Source organism: Schistocerca serialis, chromosome 4, assembly GCF_023864345.2.
Source record: "Schistocerca serialis cubense isolate TAMUIC-IGC-003099 chromosome 4, iqSchSeri2.2, whole genome shotgun sequence".
In the NCBI taxonomy this organism is placed as follows: domain Eukaryota; kingdom Metazoa; phylum Arthropoda; class Insecta; order Orthoptera; family Acrididae; genus Schistocerca; species Schistocerca serialis.
In genome coordinates this window covers 260,679,911-260,697,386 of record NC_064641.1, presented here as the reverse complement: position 1 = coordinate 260,697,386, position 17,476 = coordinate 260,679,911, and the positions used below count along the sequence as shown (strand labels likewise).

Here is a 17,476-nt window from a genome sequence, read left to right as displayed (position 1 = left end):
GAAAAGCATACGCAAATGGACAATCGGATAAAAAGTGCCGGTCTCGGAGTGAAAGTGCCACCCACGAAAAACAGTTATGGACCAGTATATAACAAAAAATATGATCAAAGAAAGTCACAACAAAATACTTACTAGGTTAAATTTCAAGCCATTAAATGCAGCAGCAACAAGGCAGTTGTTAATGGACAGATGGGTGAAAAAGGACAGATGAAAAAGCAGAAATTGGGAAAATTTCAACAGAAGAAAGGCAGAAACCCGCATACGGTGAACCAGCAACACGCACATCAAACACCGTGAATGCCATCTCTGAAAAAATGAGGATTTTCTCCCCACTAAGTACACTAGCTCAAATAGTGAGGTAAGTGGTAAAGCAAGAAATGATTTACTCCCTGTACCTAATTTTGATTTACTCTCTGTACCAAATTTTAATTTACTCCATCAAAATGTTCAACCACTCTCGAAGACACTAAATGAGATAGAAATAATGTTAAATTACCTAAATGATATTTCTGTACTATGCTGTGCAGAACACTGTCTCTTCAAGATATGTTAGAGCATTCATACATCAAGCAAGCATGTTTTGGAGGAAAATATCGAGTAATGGGGTACCTGTGTATATGTTAGAGAAAATATTGAATTAAAACAGTGTAACTTAATATCGTAAACTGTCTTTTGAAAAAGATATAAAAGTCTCAGTAGCTTAACTACCAAGGCAAAACAGTTATTATTTGTGTATACAGGTCATCAGATGGAGACAGTGTTTTACAATCACATGTCGGAACTGTGGAGAGAAATTCACCCTCCCAAGAAAAACTTCACAAACAGCCGTATTGTATTGAATGAAAAGTACATACCAGCTGATGTCCCCTGGCCATAATGGACTGACAGAGAGAATTATATGTGGTGACTTTATTGTATTTCCAGAAATCAATATTAAATTCTGAGATGACATTATAGGTATACTACAATTGATCAACTACAGTGCAAAAGTAACTGAACCATCTTCAGAAACACCAACCTCTGTATCTATTGTTGATCAGATCTTCATAAATACATGCAAATATTCTTATAACATAAGAATTGCAAACACAGGTCTTAGTGATCACAGTGCTCAAATTCTTGCAATGAATTCTCCAGGACACTAAATTCCCAGTAGAATATGACACATTGTAAGGAATTTCAGAAAAAAATTAGGAATATTTTTGTTCTGCCCTAAAGTGTGAAAGTTGGAAAGATGTATAAGACTGTAATCGTACCAATGAGAAATATAAGTTTATGGCTACATTCAAACATTTATTTTTTTATTTACTATTTTTTTGAAATGGATTTTCCCAAGAAAATAACTACATTTAATTCTCATATCAAAATAAAAGGAGATTTTATGATAACTCCAAGCAAAATACTAAACCTGACTTACTACAAATTTCAAAAGATACAAAAGAATACTAACACGAGTTACTTCAAAAGCAAAGAAACTAGAAAATGATGAAATATTGTGCAATGCCAAGAATAAAACTAAAGCAACCTGGCAATTTATGAGGAAAGAATTGGGCCCCAGGCCAGTTAATTACAGTAATGTATAGCTGATAATAAATAAAACTAAACTGCCCCAAACATGTGGGTAGTGCTTTCAACAATTATTTCTCTAATATAGCACAGCAGTTAACAGATACATACCTTGACAAACAGCCAGCCAGTCACTCGGATCAAAAAATTTATCCAAACCCAATATTCGTGTATCCAGCAACACCTGAGGAACTGTCAAGAATCATAAAAGAATTACCTAATAAATATTCAGTGGGTGTTGACGAGATCTGGTGCTATTATCAAAGTTAGTGCAACATTTGTTGTGGAACCACTATCAGACATAGTAAATTCAACTGTTCAGAGTCGTGTGTTTCCAAATAATCTAAAAACTGCAAAAGTAACACCTTTGCATAAGAAGGGCACAAAGTGATATTGCTAATTATTCGCCAGTTTCAGTATTGTCATGCTTTAGCAAAATTATGGAAAAATGTTTCTTAGAAGATTGTTTTCTTGAATAAAGAGTCTGATAAGTGACTCCCAGCATGAGTTCAGAGCTGGAAAGTTAACTCAGACAGCAAATTTTGCCTTCTTGAATGAAGTATTAAAAGCAGTGGACGATAAAAAAAAAACCATGTATCTGGGATATTTCTGGATCCAAGTAAAGCCTGTGATGTTATTGATCATGGCATTCCCTTGCATAAATTAAGTAATTATAGGCTAGTCTGGAAGGTGGCTCTAGTTGTACCTCAGTAATCGACAGCAGATTATAGTAATAAAACACAGATTGTGAAACATACACAATTTCTAGTTTTTTACACTGATAAGGAAAAATAAAGTATGGAGTCCCACAAGGGTCAGTTCTGGGACCTGTCCTATTTCTGCTGTACATAAATGACTTGGTTAGTAAAATACATGATGGAACCACTGTACTCTTTGCAGATGACACTAATATTCTAATTAAATCACTTAATGAGGAAAATCTGCAGGAGGCTGCAATATCAGTTATGCATACCTTAATGCACTGGTTCAGGACCAATAGGCTTTATCATAAATTCTGAGAAAATTGTGGCAGTTAACTTCCACACCACACACAACCTCCGTCCTGCAAACAGTTTTCGTTATCGAAGGAAAAAGTGTTGAAGATCAGTCATACAAAATTTCTAGGCATTCATGTTCAGGCAGATCTGAAGTGGGAGGTGCACCTAAACAATTTAACCAAGATACTGAATTCACTAGCATATGCTGTTAGGATCCTCACTCAGAATACAAGCTGCTCATCAGTGCTGACAATGTACCATTGTAGTGTACAGTCGCTGCTCATGTACGGAATAATTTTTTGGGGAAATGCACAAATTCTACAAAAACATTTAAAATGCTGAAATGCAGGGTGTTAAAAAAGCTAAATGCAAGCATTCCTGTAGACCCTTTTGTGAAACTCTCAAAATATTGCCACTGCCTTGCTTGTATATATATATATATATATATATATATATATATATATATATATATATATATATATATATATATATATATATATATATATATATATACGAAATACTAATTTCGACAAAATGGAGCATCTTGCAGGAAAATCTCTTCAGACCAGCTACGATACACACACATACATATGAAACTAGGCAGAAGATAAACCTACACATGAACACAATAAATATAGGAAGGAAAATGAGGAGTGTACCATACTGGAGCTATGTTACATTACCATTTGCCTTCTTATCTACAATGCATGCCAACATTAAATGCATTTAAAATAAAGTCCTTGCTTGACCACTGGTTCTAATTTTTTGTCTGAATTTATGGAACATCATAATAAGTATACCTCATTTACCAAATTTTACTAATTGTCTATTCATAACATAGTTCAAGTCGTGCTTACCATGTCATCTGCTATTACCACATGTAGAAGCAATGTGTACGTAAACATAAATTATTATGCATTTTGATTATGTCAACAATGTAGTCAAAATTACTACTGTATTGTGAATTAACTAAGTTTACCACAGTCCTATACCACATGTACAAACAGTGTGCTAAAATGTTCTTGGGCAAATAAACATTATAGGGAGAGCCTCCAACCCACTTGGTATTTAGATGATCCAACATGTCAGATGGACACAACCTGCCACAATATTCATCAGGAGGACATCCAACAACTCATATTAATCAATGCCAAGCCAAATAATACTAAACACCTTTTTCCAAAGCTGTTTCACGTAGCAAGACCACACTGCAGTTCCTGCTCTAAATCCACAGCACGAACGAAAAATGGTTGACATCAAAATAAGTGTCAAAGGAATAGAAAAGCAATGAAATCGCTCAACAGAAGAAAGTCCACTGGACCTGACGGGATACCAATTCGATTCTACACAGAGTACGCGAAAGAATTTGCCCCCCTTCTAACAGCCATGTACCGCAAGTCTCTAGAGAAACAGAAGGTTCCAAATGATTGGAAAAGAGCACAGTTAGTTCTTTTTCAAGAAGGGTTGTCGAGCAGATGCGCAAAACTATAGGCCTATATCTCTTGACATCGATCTGTTGTAGAATTTTAGGACATGTTTTTTGCTCGCGTATCATGTCATTTCTGGAAACCCAGAATCTCCTCAGTAGATTCCGGAAACAGCAATCGTGAGAGACCCAACTTCCTTTATTTGTTCATGAGACCCAGAAAATATTAGATACAGGCTCCCCTTGACTTCAGGAAGGCGTTCGATACAGTTCCGCACTGTCGCCTGATACACAAAGTAAGAGACTATGGAATATCAGACCAGCTGTGTGGCTGGATTGAAGAGTTTTTAGCAAACAGAACACAGCATGTTGTTCTCAATGGAGAGACGTCTACAGACGTTAAAGTAACCTCTTGCGTGCCACGGGGGAGTGTTATGGGACCCTTGCTTTTCACAATATACATAAATGACCTAGTAGATAGTGTTGGGAGTTTCATGCGGCTTTTCGCGGATGATCCTGCAGTATACAGAGAAGTTGCAGCATTAAAAAATTGCAGAAAAATGCAGGAAGATCTGCAGCGGATAGGCACTTAGTGCAGGGAGTGGCAACTGACTCTAAACATACACAAATGTAATGTAATGCGAATACATAGAAAGAAGGATCCTTTATTGTATGATTATATGATAGCGGAACAAACACTGGTTGTAAAATATCTGGGAGTATGCGTACAGAACGATTTGAAGTGGAAAGATCATATAAAATTAATTGTTGGTAAGGTGGGTGCCAGGTTGAGATTCATTGGGAGAGTCCTTAGAAAATGTAGTCCATCAACAAAGGAGGTGGCTTACAAAACAGTTCTTCGACCTATACTTAAGTACTGATCATCAGTGTGTGATCCGTACCAGGTCGGGTTGACAGAGGAGATAGAAAAGATCCAAAGAAGAATGGCGCGTTTTGTCACAGGGTTATTTGGTAAGCTTGATAGCGTTATGGAGATGTTTAGCAAACTCAAGTGGCAGAGTCTGCAAGAGAGGCACTCTGCATTGCAGTGTAGCTTGCTGTCCAGGTTTAGAGAGAGTGCGTTTCTGGATGAGGTATCAAATATGTTGCTTCCACATACTTATACCTCCCGAGGAGATCACGAATGTAAAATTAGAGAGATTCGAACATGCACGGAGGCTTTCCGGCAGTTGTTCTTCCCACAAACCATACGCGACTGGAACAGGAAAGGGAGGTGATGACAGTGGCACGTAAAGTGCCCTCTGCCACACACCATTGGGTGGCTTACAGAGTATAAATGTAAATGTAGATGAATAACTGCTTGCATAAGGGCCAGAAGTGGCCTAATGAATTCTTGAGTTGCTCAATTATTTGTGAATCCCTTTCTATGGAAAAAATCATAATCATTTGTCTGTCTTTGTGTGTACATCACATCTACAGAGTTCCATCCCATTCAGATAATTCCTTCATGGTGCGTCACTTTTTAGTCTTAGAATGTATATTCCAACCTTGAAGCTGGAGCTTATAAATTTTGTCGATAGACTTTTGTGAGATAGTTTGCATCCGACTTAGAGCATCTGTCAGTTCAGGTTTTTCAGCCTCTTCGTGACAGTCTCCTGTGAGGGTGTTGTCTGTACGTGAAAAGATTGCTGTTTGAAATGCAGGCAATAAAAGATACAGATCCAAAAGAAATGCATGGCAACAAATTACTTGTTAGTTGACATCTGTCACAGGCTAACACTTAGACAGCAGGTGACTTAACAAGTGCCGTTACTTAGGTAAAAAATGATGCTGCGGCCCTCGGACACAATGGTTATCGATCGCACAGGTACTCATCTGGTGACGGCAGGTGACCCTGAGGTGTAGACTGCCTTATTGAGTGTTTCATGCCTCCGTCTCACGATCACATAATCCTCCAGTGTGATTGCGGCAGTTTTCTTCACCACCTATCTGGATTTTGCGTCGTGTTCTGAACTTGGTATGTAGTGAACCTGTGCCCCTTCAGACCCCTCTCGAAGCTGTGGCCTTCAGAATGATGATGATGTAGGAAATACCTGCCTGCAATGTTTATCTTCCTCCAGATGGTGCAGTACCCCTGAATGTGTTAGCTGCACTGATTGATCAACTCCGTAAACGTTTTCTACTTCTGGGAGATTTTAATGCCATAACCCCTTGTAGGGTGGCTACAGGCTTACTGGCCAAGGTAGGGAGGTCGAAAATTTACTGTCACAACTCGACCTCTGCCTCTTAAATACAGTTAAATACAGGGGCCCCCACAAGTTTGTGTGGCACATATTTGGCCATTGATCTGTTAGCAGTCCTGGCCTTCTCCCATCTATCCACTGGTAGCACATGACAACCTGTGCAGTAGTGACCACTACCCCGACTTCCTGTCACTGCCCCGGCGTCAGGCCCATGGACGCCTGCCCAGATGGGATTTAAACAAGGCGAACTGGGAGAGTTTCACCTCTTCTGTCACCATTGAGTCTCCCCTAATCGGGAACATCTATGCGATGGTTGAGCGGGTGACTACAACAACTACAACTGTGACAGAAAATGCAATCCCTCGCTCTTTAGTGTGCCCCTGACGAAAGGCAGTCCCTTGGTGGTCACCGGAAGTCGTGAAAGCAATTGAGGAGTGTCGGTGAGCTCTACAGTGGCATAAGCAGCACCCTTCCCTGGAGCACCTCTTAGCCTTTAAAGGGCTCCGTGCCCGTGTTCGCTACCTTATCAAACAGGAAGAGGAGTGTTGGGAGAGATACGTCTCCACTATTGGGTGCCATACATCACCTTCCCAAGTCTGGGCAAAGGTCAAATGTCTTTTCCGGTACCAGGCCCCAACAGCTGTCCCCGGTGTTACCATAAATGGCGATTTATGTACCGATGCAAACGCGATTGCCGAGCACTTTGCTCAAGCCTCTGCGTCAGAGAAATACCCCCAGCCTTTCGCACCCTCAAATGGTGGATGGAAAGGAAAGTCCTCTCGTTCACTACACACAACAGGGAACCCTTTAATGTCCCATTTACAGAGTGGGAGCTCCTCAGTGCCCTTGCACATTGCCCCGACACAGCTCCTGGGCCAGATAGTATTGACAGTCAGATGATTAAACATCTTTCATCTGACTACAATCGACATCTCATCATCTTCAACTGGATCTGCTACGATGGTGACTTTCCATCGCAGTGGCTGGAGAGCACAAACATTCCGGTGCTCAAACCCAGTCAAAACCTGCTTGATGCGGATAGCTACAAGCCCATCAGCCTCAGCAACTTTCTTTGCAAGCTGCTGGAATGTATGGTGTGTTAGGCAGTTGGGTAGGGTGCTGGAGTTCCTACTGGCTCCATGTCAGGGTGGCTTCTACCAAGGTTGCTTTACCACTGAAAATATTGTGTCCCTTGAGTCTGCCATCCGAACAGCCTTTTCCAGGCACCAACATCTGGTTGCCATCTTTTTTTATTTACAAAAAGCATATGACATGACCTGGTGACGACATATCCTTGCCACATCGTATGAGTGGGGTCTCCGGGCGCGCTCCTGATTTTTATCCAAAACTTCATTTCTGACGGCATCTCACCGTTCGTTCAGAACCAGAACTTTACCTTAATGACAATCCACTCACTGTAGTGTAGACATGTCAGTTCCTAGGATGCTCGATTGACTTGGCTCCTTCATCTTCGTCAGCTTAAGCAGAAGTGCTGGCAGCACCTCAATGCCATCTGCTGCCTGAGCAACACCAACTGGGGTGCAAATCGCTCTACACTGCTACAGCTCTACAGAGCCCTTGTTCAATCCCACCTTGACTATGGGAGCCTGGTGTAAGATTCGGCGGCACCCTCAGGGTTATGTTTACTTCACCCAGTGCACCACTGTGGCGTTTGCCTAGCAACGGGAGCTTTTAGGAAGAGTCTGGTGACCAGTGTCCTGGCAGAGGCCGGAGTCCCTCCATTGAAGGTTAGGCATGCACAACTGCTCACCAGTTACGTTGCACATGCTCGTAGTTCTCCTGCGCATCCAAATTACAATTACCATTTCCTTTTCCCAACCACGGCAGTTTATCTCCTGCATCGGTGGCCAAAGTCTGGGCTTAAGATTGCGGTTCACGACCAGTCCTTTCTGTCTGAACTGGAGGCCTTCCCGTCACCACCTCTCCTCGAGCTCCATTCACGTACACCTCGGCCGCAGATTCTTCTAGACCTTTTGCATGGCCCTAAGGACTCCGTTAACCCTGCAGCTATCTGCTACCACTGCCTCTAGATTCTCGACATGTAAGGAGTACATGAAATGGTTTACACCGACAACTTGATGGCTGATGTCACGTAGGCTTTGCATATGTTCATGGAGGACATACTGAACACCACTCCTTGCCAGATGCCTGCAGTGTTTTCACTGCAGAGCTGGCGGCCATATCTTAGGCTCTTGAGCACATCTGCTCATGCCCTGGCGAGTCATTTCTCATGTGTTCTGACTCCTTGAGCAGCCTACAAGCTGTCTACTAGTGCTACTCTCGCCATCCTCCGGTAGCGTCCATTCTGGAGTCCATCTATGCCCTGGAATGGTCCAGTTGTTTAGTGGTGTCTGTGTAGACCCCAGGACACTTCGGAATCCCAGGCAACAAACTTGCCGACAGGCTGGCCAAACAGGCTATGTAGAAACTGCTTCTGGAGATGGGCATCTAAATGGATTCAGAGGGAGTACAAGGTCGGACCAGGATGTTGCAGTGAATGTCTAAATGGAGAGGGCATGTGAAATTTGAGTGTGCAAATTAGTTAAAATATTCTAAGATTCACCAACATTTCAGTCTCATATTGAATCTGCACCTTGAAAATAGTCATTGTATCAAAGCGAGGGGCTAAATTTATTTAATGAATGGGGACAGGAAAACACAAACGTGTAAAAGGTATTACAACATGCAAACTTTTGGAGCTATAATGTATTAGCTTTCATATGTGTGCTCTCCTGCTGTCACTTGGTGAACAGATTTTTTGTCTATCAAATTACATTATATTTTCAAAAACTGATTACTTTTGTTGATATATTAGCCAGAATGAACATTTGAAATAGTGAGGTAAATAATTTTGCATGACTGAGATTCACAGTTATTTAGAATGTCTGAAGATGACATTTTTGCCATTGTCTGTAGAATGTAATCGTTTTAACAATTAAAATTTCAGTTTTATGGCCATTATTGAGGGGTGTGGTGCAAATGAGTGATCTTCAACACTTGTCAAACTTTAAAACAAGCCACCGAAATATACACATAATCATCGTATCTGAGCATTAGTTCTGTAAGACGATAGCAAGATTAAACAATCGTTTAATGGGGCTGTGTATATTGTGAAAAAGTATGACGCGCTAAAGTACGGTTGTAGAACACCACTTGATAATTGCCCCATGGTCAAAATTGCAATTGTGAAACTAAATAGTCAATAGTGAAAGCTATGTTTTTTGAAAGATAGTGAGATAATATTTGTAGGAACAAGTCGTCTTCAAAGTTACCATCCATTAGTTGTGAAATTTTGGTTTCAGCAGTGTGTTTTCTTGCTCTTTTTAACTGTGTTAGGTTGTGGTATAAACAAACTCGTGTGGGAAAGTTAATTTCTCCAACTTATGCCAATTGTGACAGGCTTTTTACATGCTGCACCACGCGTCACATCACCAAAAATTAAAAGAAAGCAGAAGCATCACCATATAAAAGTCATATTTTTAATGCTAATTGCTTCACAGCTGTCAACAAATCATGTACCAGATAGAAATCTTGACTGTAGAAACAAATAAAACCAGGCACTGTAAATTTAATATCAAAGTAGTTCTCAATTAGAAATTAGGAATTCATTGAACTGATTTTACATACAATGAAAATCATCTGAGTTTCTGTGGTCATTCAAAGATCCAGTGGAACATTTTTCATAAACACATGCAATATCTACTGTCTGATGCTCTGTACAGTGTACCAAAGAATAACTTAGTTACTCAACCAGTGTGGCTCTATCAGTGTACAATATTCACCTATTGGTTTTTTATTGTAGTTACTGCATTTCCTTCTGCTCTGCTGTTGCACTGATTTTGATTAAGTGGATGATGTCATTCCCCCTACTTTCCTTGGTATTCTTGCTTTCAAAGCATGAGGAATTTATTATTGTATAGCAGCCAATAATATTTTAACCCTCATGTTTTCCCCCAGTTTCCCGTGTTTAATTTCGTAATGAAAGTAATAGTTAACATTTTTTGTCACAGGTTGTTTTTCAGGCACCAGCAGAAATGACACAAGCACACATCCCTGGTTTTGCTTCGACAACTCCAAATCCACCTCCTCCAATACCAATGCCTCCCTCTCATCAGACACAACCTGTTGTGCCAAGTCAGCCATCTGCGCAGTTCGCAGCAGCAGCAGCCACAGTTCAGCAACAACAGATAATGTCTGCAACATTTGTGTCGCAGGCCAAACCGCAGCAACAGCCACCGACCTTTGTACCAGCTCAGCAACAGAAGCAGGATATCTCACCTGCAGTAAGTCAAAAATTAATACAATGTAATAATAATTAAGACACATATAACCTAGTGGAAAAAACCAGTAAGAGCTTAAAATGTTTGGTGTAACGGAAACACACCAAAATATTTCCTTGGAAGGATAGTCTGAAATAAAACTGACAAGTTAGAAACAGCATTATTCAAACTTAAAAGTTCTCACATAACATTTTATTCCTTTTAAACATGTGTAGTGGCAGAAGATGCACTGTGCTCTACTGTATAGTTAATGTGAACATTGAACACAAAATGCAAGGCTCAGAATTAGTCCTGGCCCAGCAGACAGTTTCAATATTAGGGAGTTTCAAAATTGCACACTGCTGCAGAGTGGAAGAGTCATGCTGGGCACTTAATGAAAGCTCCCTGTGGGAGCTTGGATATGCTTTGTGAGTAAACAACAGTTTAATTAAATTCAGTTATACCCATGGAAGACTCCTTTCACATTCAGAAAAAGTGGGGGAGTGGAGATCACATTGAGCCACTCTGAGTTGCGTAGTGGATAAACATCATACTGCTCATTTAGACTGTTATTTGAGTAGGCATCTTGATGCCACTCAAGCACGCATTTTTGAACTCCCGAATTATTCCGAGCAGCCTATAAAGCCATACTGAGATACATAAAATTGTGGTTGCTAATTGCATGTAGTTTTAAATTTACAGTGATGAGAATGTACATAATCTTACTCATGTCCTACTTGTTTTTACATGGATGTGCTGCAAAAAGGTTCAGTGCATAGATACTGAAAATATTTCACAGTATCACACCACCACTTGCTTAAACTGTAACATCTCTTGCGACCAGTAGTCATGCATGGAGGTGGGGACACAATTTTTGCTATTGGTTACTACTTGAAATATACAAGAAATGTGAGCACACTCATTTGTTTCTGTTCCTTTTGTAACTTGCTGCAAAAGACCACTATGCAGACGTTGAAATCATCATGAGTGCACTAACATGAAAATTTATGCTCAATATTTGGAAGAAAACACAGGCAGTACACAAGTGAATTGTACAGACAGGTACAGCAGGACACCAGTGGCTGTCATGTCGTGGGATAAACTGTCTGTTGCTACTGCACATCTTCACACTACCCTCTTCCTCCAATAAATCAGGCTTCACTTACTGGTCCTAATGGGCCATTTATTACAGACTAGCCACATTGTCTTCATCTGCCAATTGAGTAATTCAGATGTGACATGGGGTCAGCACACAACTCTCCTGACTGTTGTTGGTTCGCCAGCCTTCAGAACTATTACTTCTCACTCAAGTAGCTCCTCAGTGGGCCCCATTAGACTGAGTACATCTAATTTGTCCTCACACAAAGGAAAAATCCCTGCCATTACCAGGAACTGACACCAGGCCCCCCACACAGACTTGATGCTGCTGATCACATAGCTATGGACAATTTTCTGGATGAGTCCATTGTTATTGATGATGATAAAAACCCCATGTGCTGCCTTATTTGTTGATGTAATTATGTACAAACAATAGTGCTAATTAAGATGACTGTTTTGAACAGTGCAGTTTTCTTAGTAATTTTAATTTCATGATACAGTAGTATGTTCTCTAAAGCCTGTTTTTGTCCCTGTTTCACCTCCTAATTCTGGCCTCGGAGCATGCAAATATGAAGTAAGTTGCTGTTTGAAATCCAAAAAGTCAGGAAGCTGAACTTTTCAGGATTTCTCTAGCATTAAGAAACAGTTTGTTATGGACAGAAACATACATCAAACACAGCCTAACACCCATACAGCTAAAATCTCCAAGAATTAAATAGTACGAGCACAGTGCCTTACCAAACATGGTTCTACTGGAGATGGTTGCTCTTGCCTTTATTTAACATATAAATTTACTTATCCCGACTGTTATAGTGGGATGTATGATTTTATGTGGACTCTGAAGTACAGTGAATGCTGTAACAATTCTGCTATTATATTTTCTCTAAAAGGAAAAATCAAATAAATAGCGTTACTGCTTGACTCTCTGCACACAGAAAATTAAAGGGAACTCACTCAAGTGCATTGTCAGAAGATCAGCAACTGGTTCTTTCCATCTGTAGGTTTCAACATACTGCTCTTCTGTGTGACAAAGCCATGAATGGGGCTGGATGTTTACACCTAAGGAAACATAAGTCATGTAATGGGGCTGTTTGCCACTTGGCACTCAAGATTACGGATTTACATTTGTATAAATTACTTTTGTATGGGTTGTTTATTGTTGAAGTTTAATTAATTTTAAAATTCTATAAATTATTGAAAGAAAATATTGCATAGATCAGATCCTCATCTTATGACAAAGTGGAAATAACTGCTTGTTCTCCACATAATCATAAGTCTATTAAGATATCAGTTCTGCAAAAGTAGTCACTAAGAATAGTTCAGTATGTAGTCAATCCCTTACAGGTAGTGGTGCCTGAACAGCAGCCCATTCCTGACACTAAGACTGCTGCTCAGGGCAACACTTCCGAATGGCAGCAAGTTGAAATGACAACTCCATCTGGTGACTGGGGAAATACAGAGAACCAAGCTGCTGGTGACTGGGGCACTCCAGAAAATGCAGTAGCAGCTGATGATTGGAAAGGTACTGACAATGCTGGTTCAGGGGATGAGTGGCAGCAAGTAAGCAGCCAAGGAGACGGGACTAACCAGACTTCTGAAGAATGGAGTACTGCAGGCCAAACAGATAGTAAGTAACAATTGGTGCTTATACACATTTCCTTGACTTTATTTCTTTTGGTGAGGGCAGAAGTGTTGTGTCAATTGTAGAATGGCCACGACTGTTTGTGGAACAGCCATTATTGATAATGTTGGAAAATATTGTTCTCCTAACTCTGTATTTCAATGCTATTCTGTGCAAGTTTATTAATAATTAATAAATTTCAGTCAGTAATAAGTAGAATTTTTGATCGGTTTGATTCATACTAAATTTTCTACTCTTAAAATCTGAACAGTCTGGTGAAACTCAGTAGTTTGTGACTGTGTGTATATGCCTGTTACAGCTGCTGCTGCTTCTGCTTAAATAGAAATCCTTTTTCTGTAGAATTTGCACTTACATATGTAATACTGATATGAGGTACAGTTAAATAAGAAGATGCCCAATTCTGTCAGATGTAAATGTAACTTTAATGAGGGTTATAAGGTCATTACATTCGCAATATCTATAAATGATCTGGCAAATGTAAACTCAGTGGGGCTGTTTGTAGGTGGTGTTACAGAGTGACGCTACAAAAAAAGCATTCAGTACAGAACTGTTGTAAACCTGGTCGACCAGCTAGCTACAGACACCAGTGCTAGACTGTGTTCTGTTAGTTGGCTTCTGCATTGTGAAGTTGTAAATCCTATTGCAATCAGTCATATGATGATGGTGGTGACGTAGTTTTCTTACAGCAGCAAGTCCATGAAGAAGATTGTGGAATCTGAAGTCAGTGCTCCTGGTAGACAGCCATCACATTTGATTCCAGACAACACTATAGCCATAGTGAAGCCATCATGGAGGAAATTCACTGCAGTGTACTAAGTGACATTGCCAAAATTGTTAGGATTAGTTGTTGTAGAACAAATTCCTATTTCACAAAGTGTATGCTAGATTACTAGTGGGTTGCTCTGCCAGCTGATGATGAGAAACAGTGAGACAACACTATTCCAAAACCAAAGTAGTTCTGCACTGGGGCAGGGAGGTTGTGCTCAGCTCGTGTAGAAAATGAAAGCATAATAATCATGGAGCACTTACTTGATACTTCATACCTCAGTTGGTCTTCTTCCAGAAATTTTTCTGCTTTTGCCGATCATTCAGAGCCTCTTCCAAGCTTCCGTCTCCCCCACCACCACCACCACCACCACCACCACCACCAGTCTATTGGTCAGCGTCTCCTGTCTTCGCAGTCTTCTTCAGTTTACATCATCCTTCACATTGTCTCCATCTTGTTGGTGGTTTCCAAATTGGTATTCGTTCAGTTTCTGTCCATTCAAGGGCTCTTTTTCAAATCTATATTGTCCCTTTCTTTTAATGTGGCCGAACCATTGAAGTCTATTTCTCTTCATAGTTTCTTTTAGGGAAATGATTTGAAGGGTCTTCAATACTGTTTCATTCCTTATCCTGCCCCCCTCTTGTCTTAACACAAGATCCCTCATAGATCTTGTATTTTGCTCGGATCTTTGTTGAAGTCCAACTTCTGAACCACAGGATGAAACTGGCAGATAATGACTTGTATATTGTGATCTTTGATTTGGCAGGTATTTTCAAATTTCTAACTATGTCCGACACACGATAAAATCCTGAACAATTTTCTATTCTCTCTCAAATTTCATCCTTGTTACCTTTCTTAGTTAATTTACTTGATAAATAGTTGAAAGCATGTACTTCCTTACCTATTTTGTTAAGACTTAAATCTTTCATTTTCCCCTCCTCATTTTCGTTACTTCATTTTTTTGTTAAGCTTATTTGGTTCTACAGTTACTCGGTTGCATGCATTTAATTGTTCTTCCCATTTCTACACCTTTTCTTCCCAAATCATCAAATCTGTATGTGCTCCGATTTTAATATCCCCTGCTGTTGACCCATAGTGAACTTCCTTGTTAAACCCACTTCTCCATTCTAAGCCATTCAGATTTTTTGCCATCTATTATTAAAAAAATTCAGGCATATTTTATATGTGTTTCTCATTTGTATTTCCATTTTATTCAGACCTTGCTGTATCTTTTCCCTTCTAATAGTGTCATAGGCTTTTTTTATATCTACGATGTCTCCCAAATTTTTCTCTTTCACAACCTGTCTGGGTGTAAATATGGCATCTATAGTTGATTTTTCAGGTTGAAATCCTTGCTGTTCTTTTAGTTGTAGTTGTATCTTATTCCTGATTTTCTGTAAAATTCTTTCCATAAACCTTTGTGCAGTGGCACAGTTGTGCTTTTCCTCCGTAATTATCACACAACACTTTATTAACCCTTTATTACCCTTCTTAAAGGTAGGTACAATAATTTGCTTTATCTAGTCATCAGAAATCTTTCCATACGATTGTACTATACTCATTATTCTATACAGCCACCTAATTCAGGTAGATCATGCAGCTTTAATAATTTCCACTGTGATGTCATCTACTTCAGGAGCTTTGCCATTTTTCATTTGTAATACAGCTTTCTCTACATCCAGCATCTGCATCATCATCATCAGTTATCTGCTATATTAGCAGGTCCTTTGCCTCTCCATTTTCTGCGATCCATTGCTTCCTTCTTAAGGCTGCTGTATGTTGTACCGTCCATAATGTCATCCAGTATCTGGAATCTCTTCCTTCCTCGCTTCCTTTTCCCTTCTACATAACCTTCTAAAACTGTTTTTCAGTCCGTCATTTTTTCTTAATATATGCCCAATCCAATTTCTTTTCCTTCTCTTTATTACATCTAGTAACTGCCTTTTCTCTCCCACTCTTCTCAGTACCTCTTCATTTCTTACTCTGTCCATCCAACTTATTCCTTCCATCTTCCGCCATGTCCAGATCTCAAAAGCCTCCAGCCTTTCTCTGTCTTTTTTCCTCATAGTCCATGTTTCAGCGCCATATAGAACACTCCATACAAGACATTTTATGAGTCTCTTTCTGAGTTCTCTGTCCATACCGCTGCAGAAGATTCTCCTTTTCTTATAAAATGCCTCTTTTGCCATTGCTATCCTTGTTTTAATTTCTGTGGTGCACTTCCAGTCGGTGTCTATCCTGCTTCCAAGATACTTAAAATTTTGCACCTGTTCTAGTTTTTCTCCATTCAGCACAATTTTTAGTTCCTTATTTCCTCCTATTGCCAATACTTTTGTTTTATTTGTGTTAATTTTCATTCCATATTTTTTTCCGTTAGTTGCAATGGTGTCCACCAAATCCTGTAATTCTTTTTCCCTTGTGGCTAGAAGGACCATGTCATCAGCAAATCTCAAGCACCCTACTCTTCTTCCTCCAATTTCTACTCCTTTGTCATCTAATGAGCATTGGTCAATCATATTTTCCAAGTACAGGTTGAAAAGAGTAGGTGATAAACAGCATCCTTGTCTTACTCCTTTCCCTAGTCTGATCCAGTTTGTACTTTCTCCTCTCACTTTAACTGAAACTTTTTGATTAAGGTACAATGAGTTTATAAGTCTTCTGGTTTTCCAGTCCACTCTCTTTTCCCTCATAATAGTCGCCAGCTTGTCCCAAACCACATTGTCAAATGCCTTTTCTAAATCGATGAAGCACATATATAGGTCTCTTCCTTTTTCAATAAACCTTTCTCCTAAGATTCGTAGGAGCCCTATTGCATCTCTGGTGCCCGTATTCCGTCTAAAGCCAAACTGCTCCTCGCCGAGATTCTCCTCTATTACTTTTTCAAGTCTTTTATTAATTATTCTTAACATCACTTTGGCTGCATGTGAAATGAGGCTGACTGTCCTGTGCTCGCTGCATTTCTTGGTTCCTTGTTTTTTCGGCAATGGAATCATTACTGTTGTCAAAAAGTCCTCAGGCCATTCACCACTGTCATATATTTTATTACATAACCTCAATATTTCTCTTATTCCATTGTGGTGCATCTGCATATCATCTTCTATTTCCTCTGTGATCGTGATACTTCATATCCTCCTATCTCACCATATGTATTTATTTCATCTTGTTCTTCACATAGTTATTGGAAGTTTTAGTTACTGTGAGTGTTCAGTGTCAGTTCAGTTTTTTAGTAGTGTAGTGCATACTCAAGACCATTATTGGGCATGGCTAGCGACTGATTTACCTACCACACCCCACAATGAGCAAAATCATACCCTGCCAGTGTTGGCAGTCTGCACCATGTTTAAGTGTTCAGAAGTGGAGCTGACAGTTCATGTGGCAGTGCTGTAGTGACATGTGACATATATCTAAATAGTCAGCACGCAATTGCATAAAAAGAATTTAATTTCTAGAACAGTTTTAGGCACTTAGTGCCCTTCAAAAGGTTTTAACTACTTAA

The 17,476-nt window shown here is 39.7% G+C and overlaps 1 protein-coding gene across 2 annotated transcripts in view; it reads left to right on the top strand.

Annotated features, from left to right (window-relative positions):
- The window catches only part of LOC126473753 (caprin homolog), an 87,352-nt gene that overhangs the window by 51,319 nt on the left and 18,557 nt on the right, over positions 1-17,476 (top strand). Inside the window, exons 8-9 of one of the 2 annotated variants that reach the window (XM_050101009.1) lie at positions 10,430-10,498; positions 12,917-13,199. In XM_050101009.1, the coding sequence (XP_049956966.1) occupies positions 10,430-10,498; positions 12,917-13,199 (352 nt within the window). Of the gene's footprint in view, positions 1-10,225; positions 10,499-12,916; positions 13,200-17,476 lie in introns of both variants that reach the window. The other variant, XM_050101008.1, reaches the window with a different exon arrangement.